The sequence below is a fragment of the Aulonocara sp. 'chitande type north' Nkhata Bay genome, linkage group LG17 (genome assembly GCF_057382095.1).
Source record: "Aulonocara sp. 'chitande type north' Nkhata Bay isolate Kocher_YH1m ecotype deep benthic linkage group LG17, A_spYH_male_GT1.1, whole genome shotgun sequence".
In the NCBI taxonomy this organism is placed as follows: Eukaryota; Metazoa; Chordata; class Actinopteri; order Cichliformes; family Cichlidae; genus Aulonocara; species Aulonocara sp. 'chitande type north' Nkhata Bay.
The window spans coordinates 36,425,256-36,440,599 of NC_141360.1; the positions used below are offsets into that span (position 1 = coordinate 36,425,256).

General features: G+C 39.5%; 1 protein-coding gene across 1 annotated transcript; it reads left to right on the forward strand.

Moving 5' to 3' along the window:
- The first annotated feature begins 2,213 nt into the window (after positions 1 to 2,213).
- On the forward strand, positions 2,214 to 14,648 carry il17rel (interleukin 17 receptor E-like). Its single transcript, XM_086269767.1, has 18 exons — positions 2,214 to 2,545; positions 3,868 to 3,895; positions 5,490 to 5,639; positions 7,387 to 7,493; positions 8,260 to 8,374; positions 8,706 to 8,750; positions 9,158 to 9,297; positions 9,704 to 9,775; positions 9,870 to 9,924; positions 10,040 to 10,203; positions 10,868 to 10,912; positions 11,979 to 12,036; positions 12,221 to 12,366; positions 12,934 to 12,993; positions 13,083 to 13,140; positions 13,598 to 13,705; positions 14,110 to 14,166; positions 14,263 to 14,648. The coding sequence occupies exons 1-18, from the start codon at positions 2,444 to 2,446 to the stop codon at positions 14,382 to 14,384; spliced, it is 1,632 nt and encodes a 543-aa protein (XP_086125893.1). The 5' UTR covers positions 2,214 to 2,443; the 3' UTR covers positions 14,385 to 14,648.
- Positions 14,649 to 15,344: the final 696 nt, after the last annotated feature.

Genomic DNA, 15,344 nt, shown 5'->3' on the forward strand with positions numbered 1-15,344 from the left:
TTTTTTTGTAAAACCACTCAAAAAGGCCTGTAACTCAAGGGATGAACCACTATAATGAGACAATTAATAAATTAAAACAACAACAACAACAAATCTTTATGCAAACATTGCAAGCATCAAAGTGGAGGACAAAAGAAGAAATGGAAGGGCTGGAAAAAGTATGTAATGAGTCATATCACAAATTAAGCACCTCCTATGACCAGTTTTAATTCACTTTTCATATAAATAAATACAAACATGTATATAAATATGTAACTGTAAGTAATGGCTCACCTGCAGTACCTCCGTGGCCCAGCAGGAGGTACTGCAGGTGTAATACACACCAAACCCCAGCAGATAGAGCTGTTACTCAAAAGTAGATGGGCCAGTTTATGGATAGTCATGGAAGTCCGAATGGCTTTTTCGCAGTGTCAGGAAACACTTCAGTCTTTTATGGCTCTCCTGTCAAACAATGACGAGAGTTGTAAAGACATATTTCCCAATAAATGGATCTTAAACGCAGCTCTGTCATTCTTCTTTCATCAGATTTGCATTACGGTACCAACACTTTCATCGAGGAAGCTCAAACGATGTATGCAAACTAACTTTTTGTCTTTTGTTTTGTCCCTCATTTAAAGCCGCTTTACACCATTTGCAAGCAAATCTTGTTTGTATCTTCATTTGACTTCATTCAGTTTGGTGTGTTGGATGGTGATCGCCTACGCATCTCTGGCCAGTTTAACGCAATACTTGATAATCTATTATTAGAGTCACGTGTGACTGGACTCATTGTTTTTATCCCCAAGGGGAAAGCGTGTTGTCTTGCCTTCGTGCCATAAAAGTGCTTGTTTTTAAGCCCACTGAGTCATGAGTCAGAGAAGTTAAAACTGAAAAAAGTCAGGTATAGTCAGCTTTAATTGTCTCACCATGTCAACATTTTGATGACCTTAATCTTTGAAGTTATTTTATAACACAGCACTTAAAAGAAAGACAACACCTTACAGTAAAAATACAAAGAAAGGATCTGCTGTTCTCCCAGACATTAGGTATAACTCTTGTCTTGACCCATATTTAGCTGGACTATGATTCACTGCACTTAGAGCTATCAGATAACAAGGAATTAACGTGCATATGCTGGAAAAGCTGTAATTTCTTCTCCTTCCCAGTTAGCAGGAAGTTTGCCTCAACAAGTCTCTTTCTTTATTCTCTAGCTCTGACTCCTCTGTGAAACATGCATGTTCTGATCTAACTGAGTTGTTATGAAACTCTGTAAGAACTAGAAGGTGAGTACATCCTCAGGGGAAAAAGCTATCATGTCACTTTTGATTCACTGCACCGAGTTAGAGCATTATAGGAGTTTTGAGGCCTGAAAAGTGTTAAAATAAAATTTAACAGATGATCAAAATTAAAATGCAAAGACAGTGATTGCGGTAAGGCGTGTAGTGACAACATCATAGTAGTTGCCCTCAGCAATACAGAAATTCAGCTAATTTGAGGACTCAATAGCAGATAAGCAGACATCCATTTGTCACAGGACTAGAATAATGTGCAATGTGTAAATGATTTAATATGCCAGCACATCCTTTCAGACAACTGGAAGATAAATAAATGACTAAGATAAAAATGGCAGTGTACGTGAGTGGAGCTTCCAAGTTCATTTTTATTCTGAGAACTGTGCCCAAATAAGGGAAAGCAACGCTGACCCAAGAGGAAGCCTATTTCACGCACTCAGGAGTGAAATATGAGGAGTTATTATTACAAAGCATAAATATAGTGAAAGTATTTAAGAGGTCAGTCAGATGTTAAGAACAAGCTCTTCCCATAGTCCTCAAACTGCTTTACCTTTTCTAATATTAATACCCAGTCAGTAAAAGGGGACTGCTGCAACCACAGTAAAGGGGTTTCCTCTAGAAACTTCTTTTTTCAGAAATACACAATAGGAATTGAAGAAATTATGCAAAAAAAAAAAAAGGGATGTGAAATTTTGCACCTTTCCAGTAAATCCTGTCACAGCATGTGGACTTTGGCGTGTGGGTGAGAGGATTGGTGACTGGGTTTCAGTACCATTTCCACATAATTCCAGCTCACTATAGTGTGACAGGTAAGTAGAAAGGTCCCAAAGAAGTTTTGTACAGTGAGGACATGGACTGTTTCAAAAAAAAAATCACATCTTGGAAAGTGCTGCTGAAGAGGGAAAACCACTACTGACTCTCATTCAGAGAGCCCCGCCTCCCACACAAAACAGCTGGAGCCCTTTAGTTCGCGCTACATGTTGGATATCATCACTTCCAGGACACATCAAACCAGAGAACCTCAACATTCAGCTACATCAAGCCCACATCTGAGTTTATCACTTAGCCCCACCTGGAAAAGAAAAAAAAAGGGAAAAGATTAGAGAGTACAAGAAGAGGCACAGATTACAGGGACAGCAGAAAGAAGAAAGTGTCCACACCTGGCCAGTAAAATGATCCTGTGGGTTGGCTTGCTCCTGGTCCACTGCTGCTTGTGTCTGACTGGAGCTGGAGGAGAAAGCCCAGGACTGGAGACATGTATGAGGTGCTCTCAGGTAAAAGAATCAACAAGGATAAAATCACATTATCAGCTTATATTATTGTGTTCTATATTAACTTCTGATATTAGTCACTGCTGCTGATGAACTTGTGTAATAATACTTCTTAATATGCCAATTTGGCTGTTTTTAGTGAGTGAAAATAACAGAAATATACAGATGTTTATAATGAGTCCTGTACTTTTACAGCTGTGGTCATTACTGGGGCTGTGATCAAACTTAAATCTGATTTGTGATGATCCAATTCTAATCTCAAAGGCTCTTCAGTTCACATAGAATGAAAACACACGACAGCCAGTTAATGACACTCTGATTCACCTACTGGGAGACAGTTTTACAAAGCTACATCCTGCAAAGCCTCTTCTGCTGAGCTTTTGTTAAAGGAGGTAGTGATACATGCTTTGGTAAATATATCTAATCATTTACTGGAGCCCAAGGAGGAAACAACTGCAAATGTATCTGGGTGGAGGGTGAATAGTCAACACAACATGTTTACTCTTTTTCAGCGACCTGAACTTTACAAGCTTCATTTTCCTTCTTTCTCCTCCCTTGTCTTGCATGCGTACAGTTAAGATAAAGCTCTTTATCATTTGCAGGTTTCTACATGTGTAAGCGCTTAATAGTGTAACTCAGCACCTCGCTGTAGCAAGAAAACAATTGGTGACAGTCGGTTAAAATTCTGAAAGATGAATTCGAGATGTGTTTACAGTCAAAACATCATCAGGTTCTGTGAGGTATCTCATGGGTGGTAGATCAATGGAATTAAAAGATTTCATTTCTTAAAAAAACAATCCAACAAAAAATTCTTGGAACTATTGATGGTTACAAATCACATTCCCCACAACATAAAAATGAAGGCACTGTTTATTCTGGCACAAGGATTTATGAAATATGTTTCATATACTTGACTGGTGAACGAGGATGCATTCCTTCAAGACCACAGTGAATCACATTCCTTCATTATTATTATTATTATTATTATTATTATTATTATTATTATTACTATTTATATTAACCAAAGACAACTGTGTTACAGTGCTCCAGCTGTGGGGTTAAACACACACACGCACGCACGCACGCACGCACGCACGCACGCACGCACACACACACACACACACACACACACACAGGCAGAGTCTTACCTGAAAGGAGCAATGAGGATGTAAAAACTCATTGTTGTCTGGGAATCCCCTGTCCTGCAGAGCTGCTACCTTTGTTCTGTTAAGAGTAACTTTATTGATGAAACTCCTACACAGAATTCACAGAAAAGAGCCTGCCATGAATCACTCTGTGTTTTCTCCTTTTCTTTCTTTTTGCAGGGACTTCACTGCAAGACCAAAGGAGGCTGTGAGTATAGACTTGTTGCCACTTTACACCAGCAGTCATGCATCCCCATTGGGTGTTTACTTGCACAATAACTCAGCTAATATTAGCCGACGAACAGGAAAAACTGATAATGCCTGCATTTGTTGCCTTTATATTTTACTGCAATGTTGCCAAAGCAACTGCATTCAGCATTTAACATAGAATTCAAGGCTGGGTTCAAAAGGTCTGTAAAACAACACAAAGACCATGCCTCTGAACTAAAGTGAGAAACAGTAACCACATTCAAAGATCTTTAAATGAACCCCACCCATAGCATTAAAACGATTTTTTCCTCCCTCACATGCTAAATAAGACCTGATAAAATCCCGATAAGCTTGAGAAGCAGTGCACTGCTGCTATCTGTAATCTCTGCACAAAATACTGAGTGTAAGTGTAAAATGCTAAAGAGAAATTCAAATGCTTTGTATAGCAGACGGCAAAGGTGGGAACGCTGCTGTAGTTTGTTCTCTACAGTGTTGGGAAGGTTACGTTTAAATGTATTCCACTACAGATTACAGAATACATGCCCCAAAATGTATTTTGTAATGTATTCCGTTACAATACTCAATGACAGTAACGTATTCTGAATACTCTGGATTACTTAATATATTAACAAGCTTTTTACAACTACATGAATGTGATTTATTACTATTACTGAAGGTTACTCGCCATACCAATACCGACCAGATTTTTAAATCTTAATATAAATGAGTAACAGTAGGGTGGACATTAGGTCAGGCTGCAGTTTTTGCAGCGATCTCGTATAGTAAACTATTCCGCGCGTATATAAAACAGGTCCGCGGCTCTGAACCGTAGTAAAGGGACCTCTGGCAAATGCATCAGGTTCATGTCGGGCTCGTAGCCGAAAACTATCTTTACTTTGTTGCCTGGGTCAACTTTGCTAGCGAGAGACAGAGAGAGGCGTTGAAAGGCTGCTTCAGGCTGCTTCAGGCTGTGTTCGTGTTTTCCTGAAACACGAACACAGTGTTCAGTCGAGTCTTAATTATTTACTTACAACTGGACTACCCTGCCCATGAGCCTACATTCTTTAGGGTTATGTCTGTAACACTCTGCCTATTGCTTTCATATTACATAATTTTTTGAATAACATTTAAAAAAAAAAGTTCTTCACGTCATTATGCGGGCCGCAAGTAGGGGTGTCACGGGCCGCGAGATTGAGACACAGGCAGTAGAGCGTCTTAATGTGTCTCTTGTTTGGGTTTCCGCCTGCGTGGAATTACCAAAAATAGAGAGGGGACAGTCTAACATATGAAATAGGAAAAGAACGCCATGTAATCCATTTATTTCAAAAAGTAACCGTACTGAATACCACCTTTTAAACGGTAACTGTAACGGAATACAGTTACTCATATTTTGTATCTTAAATACGTAACGCCAGTACATGTATTCCGTTACTCCCCAACACTGGCTCTCTATAAGTAAGTAACAGCATACTTCAAAGATCCTTTTACCCACATTTGGTACACAAAATCCACGCCTTCATTTTCCTCACAAATCCCACAGTGTAACTTTTTCGTTTTTTTAAAAATATTTCTCTGTCCCCGTTGCTGTGCAGATTCATTTCCACGTCCATGCGAGAACCCCGCCGAGAGTCTCAACACCTCCACCGTGTTCCACAACGTCAGCCTTTCCACGGTCATGAAGTGTGAGAGGATGCAGAAGTGCTCGCTGTGGCTCGGAATCAAAGCAGTGGTGCAAATCGCTGGTGCGTAAGTGTGATGGCTTAAAATAGATGGTCCCATATCTGTTTGTATAAAATGCATGTGCTCAAAAATGGCAACAGTTTTTACAGTTCAAGCAATGAATGAAAATCTGTTTGGGTGAACAGAGGTTTGCTTTGGCACAGGGTCTAGTCTTTGACTTCTCTCAGTCTTATAGCAATGCGAAATTACTGAACCACTGACTCAGTGTGTCACCCTATTAGATTATTTAGTTTAGCCGCTTATTAAAAGCAGCTATTATAGTATTAAAATCCACTTACACTTGAGCTCCATGTTGCAGTGTTTAGTTTGGCACCAAATCATTTTCCATGCACAGTTTACCATCCAGGTTGCTTTTCCCACTTTTTCTTCCTTTATGTCCCACCTCCCAAAGCCCCTGTTATCCACTTATGCTATTGTACTATTTTTAGACAGTTTTCTGGATTTCTTACTTTCAAAAGATAATCTCACTTTCAATCCAAGTGACTAATGCTGGCATTTCAACTATAACATTTCATTGTCTCAGTGTATCACCCTGTGTGTGCACACTGTGTGTGGTCTTTTTCTGCGCTGGAGCACGATGCTTTGGCGCCAGAGGCAGTCAGCTTAAGTGGGTTTCCAAAGTGATTTATCTAAGTTCACATGTAAACATGCCCAGAAATCACATTACTCTAATCCCAGTACCGCTTTGATGCTTTTAGCGTACCTGCTTGTTTGATGTCTTGCGAGGAGTCAGTGGACGGCCGATGTCACACTAATCTCTACATGTTCAGTGTGGTGTCTTTGTCTTCTTCACTTAAAGCAGCCTACTTCCTGGTATGGGCTGTACATTTCAGATGTGACTGCTGTTAAAACACTACACCGGAATTTCTTTTGATACTTGGAAGTAATTGGGAGGATTCGGCATTGTTAATTAATTGCTTTCAGAATAAAGCCAAACTGTTTGTTAAACCACAAAATCTTCTTTCTGTTTTCACAGAAGACATAGGTGTGGTGAATCAGTATATCTTAAGGGAAACTTTGACAAAGAGGTGCTGAGTGACTGAAGTTATCGCATGTAATTAATTAAGTTATACATAGAAGGACTTTTTAGTTTTGGAGGACAATCATTAACTAAACAGAGCCCATGCCTCTGTCCTAACACACTCATGCCAACAGATACATGGCACGTGATATTGTTTAATTTCCTCCATCTGACCAAGGTCATTATTCAGTTGTTTTCTTTTCTCCTTATTCAAAACGTCCTTAACAAGGAAGCGCCAAATGGAACTCTTAGGGTGTAGTCAACTCAACCTGAAAACTAATGATGTTAGAGATGATAATCACAGATGACACACCTTAAAGGCATTTGCTGAAGGAAGTCACATTTTATAAAATGCTACGAGCTTCCATGAAAAAAACTTCTGCTTTTGCATGGTAAACATGCCAATTGACACTTCATGTTCCTGATAATGCTGACAACCCATACAGTCTGATAAGGTTTACACAGGAAGACACATTGTCAGACACATCCATCCGTGTGCACAGCGTAATACAGTAAACCTGGTAGATTTCCAGACTATCCGTCTTGGAATTGAGGAAACCCTTTGCTCAGAAAAAAAAGTGCCTAAATAACTTCTTCCTGTATGGCACCTAAAACAGTGCCAACCTGCACCAAAATCAACCATTTAAAAACCTTTTGAATGGCTAACTGGCTGGTGCTGGTTACTGCTACAGCAACTTCAAAACATATTCTGGTTTATGTTTCCACAGACTCCATCCACGGCGTGTCCTTTTGTATCACAACCGCAGGGAGGATGACGGGGTGCAGAACCTTTAGCTTCACAAGGGCATCAAGAGAAAGGATGTCTGGACTGCAGGTAAAATCCCTAGCACAACTGGCATCGCTGGGTGTTTGTGGGACATTAATTAATCCAGAGTGTTATGCTAGAGTAGCTTTTCTGTTAAATGTGCTGTGTGTAGCACTCAAATGTTGCCAACCCAGTAGTGCCTTCCTGCCCTCTTTTGTCTTTCCCTTCCCGCAAATCGGGGAGTTTGCTGATGAGGCAACTCTCGATGTCCTTCCGGTTCCTCTCGTCTTGTGGTCAGGAAAAATACATGACCTTTTTCCACACATCTGGGAGATCCCATTTGCTCTTAAAGGTCACTGGAAAACTGACTCATATGCCATCGTAACCTTCACAAAGGTTACGGAGCTCAAAAGCCTTCCCCAGCTGATGCCCACGATGGTGGAATCGGTGTGTCACATAAACTGTAAACAGAAAGATCATCAAGCATGATAATGTTTTGCGACATACCAAAATTTTGATTGCTGCCGGGTTTGTGGCGTGTCCTCTTTTCGCGTTTAGAGCCACACCCCACTTTGTAGATGATTTTGTAAAATGAAAACAGTGACAGAGGAAATAAACAGTTCAATGTGGTTAGCATCACCGTGCCTATGAATATTTCCATAGTCTAGCTGGCGTCTTCAGGTCTCTCAGGAAGACACAACAGTGGTCCGGCCAGGCTAACTGGCTTTCCAACTGCTTCTGAAATGGATGTGGTCATTTCAGCATATTTCTATACGGCGCAGCGTTTAACAGACATGTGACAGCTTGTGTGCTTTTACCTGCCTCTTTCCTGCAGGTTGAAATTGAGAACAACTGCACTGAAGTTTCTCCAAACCAACAAGTGCAAGTAACAGTGTCAACAGTCCCAAGTTACTGTGGAATGACCTGGACCAGCACCTATCATACTCCAGGTAGGATTACATGCACTTTGTCCATGTGTTTGCATAATTATGCAAACACAGACTGAAGGGCATATGACTGTAACCATGGGTAACTAATAAACAGTGTTACACAACCAGCCCTGCCAAGTATTTCCTTGTAACTGGTAGAAAAAAACAAACAGGAAACCTCATAGTGTGTTCCACTGCTCTGCAATGATGAATGTCAGTGATTCAAAGAGTGTAAACATCTTAAGTGAGTACTGTGTAAAAACTACTCCCACATGCGTGATGACACGTGAATGACAGGAATTTATTTACGCATGAGTTGTTTCTTTTTTAAGTGCTTCACTTTTCTCAACAGGATGCAGTCATGAAGATTTTAGAAGACATGTTCCGGAGTGCATCAGTAAGTGTAAATATGCTCGGGATCTGCTTTCTCCTTACATGTTTTAGTTAATGCAGTGGAGTGAAATAAAATATCAAATATGTAGTATATATGCATTTTTAGGGCTTGTCCTCTTCTCCTCACCCCAAACCGGTTGCCCTTCTCTGAGCCTAGTTCTTCTGGAGATTTCTTCCTGTTAAAAGGGAGATTTTCCTTCCTGCTGTTGCCTCATAGAGAGTTGTTTGATTGTTGGGGTTTTCTCTGTGTTATTGTAGAGTCTTTACCTTACATTACAAAGCATCTTGAGGTGAATGCTGTTGTGATATGTATATAAATATATATGTAATATCTATATAAATAAAATGTAACTGAATTATTCAACTGGACCTTTTTGTTTTAATTGTCGGACTGTTTCACGTCTCTTTCAGCTGGCAGACTGTCGTACAAAGTAAACCCAGACAAGAAGGAGCTGAGCGTAAATGTTTCAGACATGCTCAACGATCACAACTATCACCTCCGACTCTGCCGAAAGGATTTCATCTGCTCTGGCACAGGGGCTTATATGCTGGTGAGACTCTTATTGGAATAAATATGAATGGAATCAGTGCAATTATTTGTGTTCTTCAATAATATGAATATATATAAAGTGAGATCTGTGAGAGATGGGGTAATGTTCCATTATGTGACAGTTCAAGAAAAGCGTAACAGGTCTAAGCCACACTTGTGGACTTTCCTCCTCAAGTGAGTCATTGGGTTATTCCCTGTGTGATTCTAAATTTAAATGTACTCACTCAATAAACTGCTTAACGATCATATAACTGACAATCAGGACAGCGCAGTATTCCCTGAACAAAGGGGCAACTGAAACAGTAAGGATCAAAAGTCAAAATGTGCACAGTGAACACAAGAACCATCATTAACTGCCACCCAGACAGTCATTCCACAAATAATCAAAGGCTGTTCTCATTTTCTAGATAAAGAAGGAGCAACCCATAAAGAGTGGCACCTTCCCATACTCTCGACCTTTGCCTTGCCTCTGCATTGAGGTAATGCTATGACTCCCGGTCTTTAATCACGGTTTGAGTTTCTGCCATAAATTCCACAAAAGACCTTCAATAATCACTGATAAATTCATCACAGGGCTGGTCAGCGGTGATGGACGCCCCAAGAGTCCAGGTCTGCCCGTTCAAAGACCGTGAGTCCCATTGTTCATTCAAACAGATGACAAAATTGCCAGCGTGTGCTGTAGCATTTGAAAGCTGACAATGTATCATAACCATCCAAAATCCTATGACTTCATTCGCCTGCAGGTGTTGAGGAACTGTGGTTTGGAATCACCTTTGATCCACTGGAGGAGACTCTGTTATGGGAGCCTGCTTGCCCAATTACAGCTACGGCTGCATTGTGTCAGATGAGAGATGATGGCATCTGTGTGGATTTGCCACATTCCTCCCAGAATGTTACCAGAGAAAAGGTACACACCTTTTGGATATTTATAAAGGGAGCTTTCTTAAGCTTGGTTATCCTTACAAATCGCTTAAGTGTAATTAAGCCGATGCCCTTGTTAGGCAACATTGCACATGAGCACACACATACAAGCCAGAACTCTCACTCAGTTTACGAAGAGGCTTGACAGAGGTTTGAACAACCTGAAAGTCATGTGCCTGGTTGTATCTGAGAGATGAGTCACAGAAAATGCAGAAAAAATGCGGACACGTCAGCTTGAAGTGGAAAATCATGACTGATCTGATTTCAGATGTAGCTTGTAGTTGCAGTTGTAACCTCTTTAAAAGGTGGAAGCCTCAAACGATCACATAAAAGTACATAAAAGTACAACATAAATGTTGAGCTGTGTTTCTTGTTTATATAAGTCAAGCCAGACCTACATATAAAGTATATCGGGAGAATGAAGGGAAACCCTAAAGGAGTCCTTATTTTGACACAAGACATTTAGGCTGAAGGGATACTTGGGAAGACTTAGGCAGATGCTTCACTTGAAAGACAAATATAGCTCTTTGAATCTAAACACAATATGAGTCACCCAGGCTAATGATTTAGGTCATCACTTGTGTAACTGCAATTCTTTATTTATAAGAACTTGTGATTCATTCACAAATACTTCTTTAATGCTTTTTCAGATAGCATTCTCTAAGGTGGATCCCCATGATCGACTGTGCGTCAAGGTAACAATCTTTCTTTCGCTCTTTTCATTCCACAAATTTCACTAGGGCATGTCAACTTGATACGCTAGCAACAGTGAAACAAACAAAACCGTTTTTTTTTGCTTTCTGTATTTGATTACAAAATGACCTTTGCACAACATTAGCATAATGCAACGCAAATATCAGAACTGACCTGACAGTTCAGATGACTGAGATCATCTTGGTATAGTGTGACATCTTTAAAAATGCTAAGATTGAGAAGATATATTTAATTTCTTGGTCAGTGTGTGACATTACTGCTGTAAGTTGGCTTATTAAGCTAGCTGACTCATTATGGAAAAACTCTATGGCTATCCTAATAGCATGCTATGTGCCATGTTATGTTTTAATTTTATCAGGATTTTATCAAGTTCTTTCTTGTCACTTGGAAGTCATCTTGAAATGCGTAGTTATTTTGAGCCATTACCTAAACTAACGTATATTCTGATGGTCCCTGGTAGTTAAAGACTGCACGTATAGAACTAACAACCAAATAGGCTTAAAAAGCCATGATACTATGATATCATCGTTTACTCTTCTGATGCCATGAGTTTGTCATTTTTGCTATCATTTTTAAAAAACAAAACCAATATGCCCACTGACATTCTCCGGCTCAGAAAGCTAGCGACAATCCAGGTCACAAACACTCAGACAAGGAGGCTCTAATTATCCATACCCTTCATTACAAAAGCAGGAAACTGCCTACAAGAAGCAATGCTGCTGGGTTGCAATTCTTACACATGCAAGTTTTTGCATTTGCACTAACTCAGTAATAAACAACATGTATTTATTTAATACTAGAGTTCTTGTTATTATTATATCAGCTTCCTGTTATTGAGCCAATAACAGGAAGTTGTGATCAAATCTGCATTTCAGAAGTGAGAGTTGAGTCCTAAACGCAAAGCAGAAGTATCATTATTAGACTGTTGAACTATTTTCTATGGGTGTGCAACAATGATTTTAGTAAGCGCTCTTAAAACTAAGAGTAATGTGTTTGATACAACAGCTCGATGAAGAATGCTCAAAAATGTTATTCTGTCTTCATCAGTTTACTGCAGGCTCTCAGTCCTGGACCAGGTGCCCCTTTGCTGATGGGAGACTCCAAGGTGTGACTTATTATTTTCTTCAAATTTTTGCTAATTACATCATGAGTATTTTTTGCGATGCTCTGATGGTCTATGGCAATGTATTGACCCTACTGTGTTCACATGTTCTATAATGGATGTCTGTAATGATGATAATAATCTTTATGCATGGTGGTGCTGTATGATGATATCTTTAAAAATTCAGCATGGGAGTTGGTTACAACAAGAACAGAGGGGCGTGAAGAAGTGAAGATGCTGTCACAGATCTCTGCAAACTTTTCTGTGGAGTTGTGCGTGAAGTCCGAGGGATCCCCTGAGTGTCAGACCATTGAAACACACAACGTGCAGGTGGTAGGTGCAACACATTCCCAGCGCAGACGGCACTTTTTAGAAAAATAGAAAAATATCTTGTTGCAGATTTCTTCGACAGAGTTCTAGCTCATCATTAGATCTGATGAGTCTAAGTAAGAGTGGCAGAACAAATGTCTGTTCGCTCCCTGCATACAATAAACTTTTGCCCTAAAACATCCTATGTGTGCAGTTTTTTTTGAAGCAGCCTGCCACAGCACGCTTACACAGATTGTGTTCCAACTTTTTGTCGTACATGATCCCTGTTTATTGCATGTTGCCTTTTTCGTTGCTAGGAAACTTCACATTTTCTTGAAGGTGTCGTGACTTTTAAAAGTTATTTGCTATCAACAGAACAAAAAAGGTAGTAATTACATCTTTTACAATACGCTTTCCAGCAATCAAAAGGGATCTGTCAACAGATTAGCAAGACCTAGTGTGCAACAAGATATCTTTCTCCTGAACGCATCATGGTTATTATCACATCAAAGAAACAGGAAAAAACAGAAACCATGACAACTTCCATATCGCCTGCAGGAAAAATTTCATATCTTTTGTCTTTTTTCTCAGGAGAAACAAAAAGCTGTTGATTTAAATCTGAAAGGGGCGTCCTGCAACTCATGTCTTCAGGTATGTTTGTGTAGTAGATCCTTTGACTTCTTTGCACTTCCTATTTAAAAAAAGACTGTTGCTTTAATATATCCTTTTTATTTGCACAGGTAAAAAGGCTTGATGTGGAGTATGCTGCCACAGCCATCCACTGTCTGAAGCTGTGCAGTAAGTATGATTTCTGCTAGAGCTGCTTCCCATTAAAATACGTTCTGCTCTTCATTTCTGCTTCAGTCCTGTGTAGTCTAACCAAACTTTTCCTTTACTATTTTTCTCATAAAATTTTGTAAACCTTAGGCGATGCACCAGTTTTGAAATGTAAATAGTTTCCAGTACAGTAACACAGCTTGCGTTTATTGCCATGGGAATTCTGAGGTGGTATAATTGCAAATGCATGTGCATCTGAAGTTTGGTGTCTTGGCATCATTTTGAAAAATAAAAGGATGCTTTGTTGTGCGTGCAATGCTTAATGATACTATTATGTTCAAGATGAAAGGTTCTGTGGAAAATAAGAAGTACCAGTTTTTCCTTTACATATAATTGGGGATTCAGTCATTTGAGAAAGTGCAGAGAGCAAGATGCAAACCACATGGATCATCTAACAAACTGTAAATTTTCTTTGCAGGTGACTCATCACCTCTTTGTTCAGACTTGACCTGGGTATTTGTGCTGACTGGTGTTTGCCTCTTTGGAGTAATATGTGTCACTCTGGTGCTTCATGTCCTATTAACAGGTAGGTTGAAAAGTTATTTGGCTAGGTGTCAGGCTACCATTTTATTTTATTTGGGGACATACTGTGATGTAGGCCCTTTTCCAGTCCCTGCCCATCAAACTCAAAGATTTTGCAGCGTGCTCTGGTATATGCAGGCTTCGTGTTTGACTCTTTGCAAGGGAGTAAATGCTGAGTTTGCCTCAGTAAACTAGGCTGGTTAATAATGTCCTAATGTTAACACTCATTTCTAGCTTTTCCTTTCCATCTTAGATGTTTGATTATTCAAATTTGCCTTCCTCTCTTTATGGATGGATAGACAGTAGCACCCAATTGCAATCGGCCGACATTTGAATGAAAAGCAGCCACGGAGTTTGTCATTTTATTGATTTGCTTCCTCATCACATTTCCCCCGTCTTCTATTGTAGTGCATCGGAGAAGGAAGCAGAAAATAACCGGAGTCCGTAACGGTGAAAAGCAAATAGGTACGATTATGACTTCATTTGCTTAACCCATACGATACAGATTTTCTTTTCTTTTACCCGTGCGCATATCTTAGCATATTTCCTGTTTTGTTGCAGATCCCCCTCCCACCTGTCTGGTGTCTGTGTTACAAACTCAGCCGGTTGTCCACGGTGGGGTCTTCATACCTGATTCACCGCAGTGCGGAAACAACGAGAAGGCCAACTTACTCTCTGAATGACCAAAGTGTGAGGCATAAAGATGTTACAAAAGCAACTAAGTTCTCTGTTGAATTCAGTATATATTGTAGGCACTGACATTTCAAACGGTATGTAGCTTTCTGCAGAGGTGCTGGTTTGTATGCTTGTTCTAGTTACTGGCTAATGTATTTTGTGTGGTTGTGTTTGTTTGGGAGAAAGTTGTTTTAAAGGTAAAATTTCATTTAATCTTGCAGCTACAAAGGTTTTTGTTTCAAAATGTTTATTTTCAATAAAAAAGGCAAAATACAAAATGCTGTTTTAATTATTGTTTAAATGCACCATTATTATATCATTTAACCCTATTTTTTCACAACATTGTTTTCGTCAAATCTAATATAATCGCAATACATTTGCATTAAAACACTTGCAGTCATTAACACCGACTTCACCTCAACACCAAAAGCTTACAAGCCTTATACTTTATTTTGCTGCTCCATATCTATTTATGTCCTTACAGTTTTATAAACACTTTGCTCTTTATGTTCAGCAGCTGTTTCCCAGTTTTCAGTGAAAGTTTCCATGTCACTGCTTGTGCACCTGCTCACATGAGCCAGAGCTGCTGATAGCTGTGTTTCCTTTTAACTTTAATCCAACTTCCTTCAGCGAGGAAAATTTCCATTCACCTAGAAAATATATTTTGATTCACTTGGAGTAAAAACACAAATCATCAACACATTACCTGATGATGAGCATGTCAATTACTTTCTTATTAGATGTACTATAATTGCCATGTATATAAAAACCATAGATAAAACACCAATGCAACTTTTGAAATGCATCACTTTTTATGGCAGCCCACATTTTGTTGCTCTACAGCCAAAAACTGGTTCATCAATTACATTTTTAGCTCCAGGTACTTTTTCAGTCTGTCAAAACATGCAGGCTGTTGCACCATGTCATCTTGAATTGTAAGTAAGGTAATTAATATTTCCACATCAATG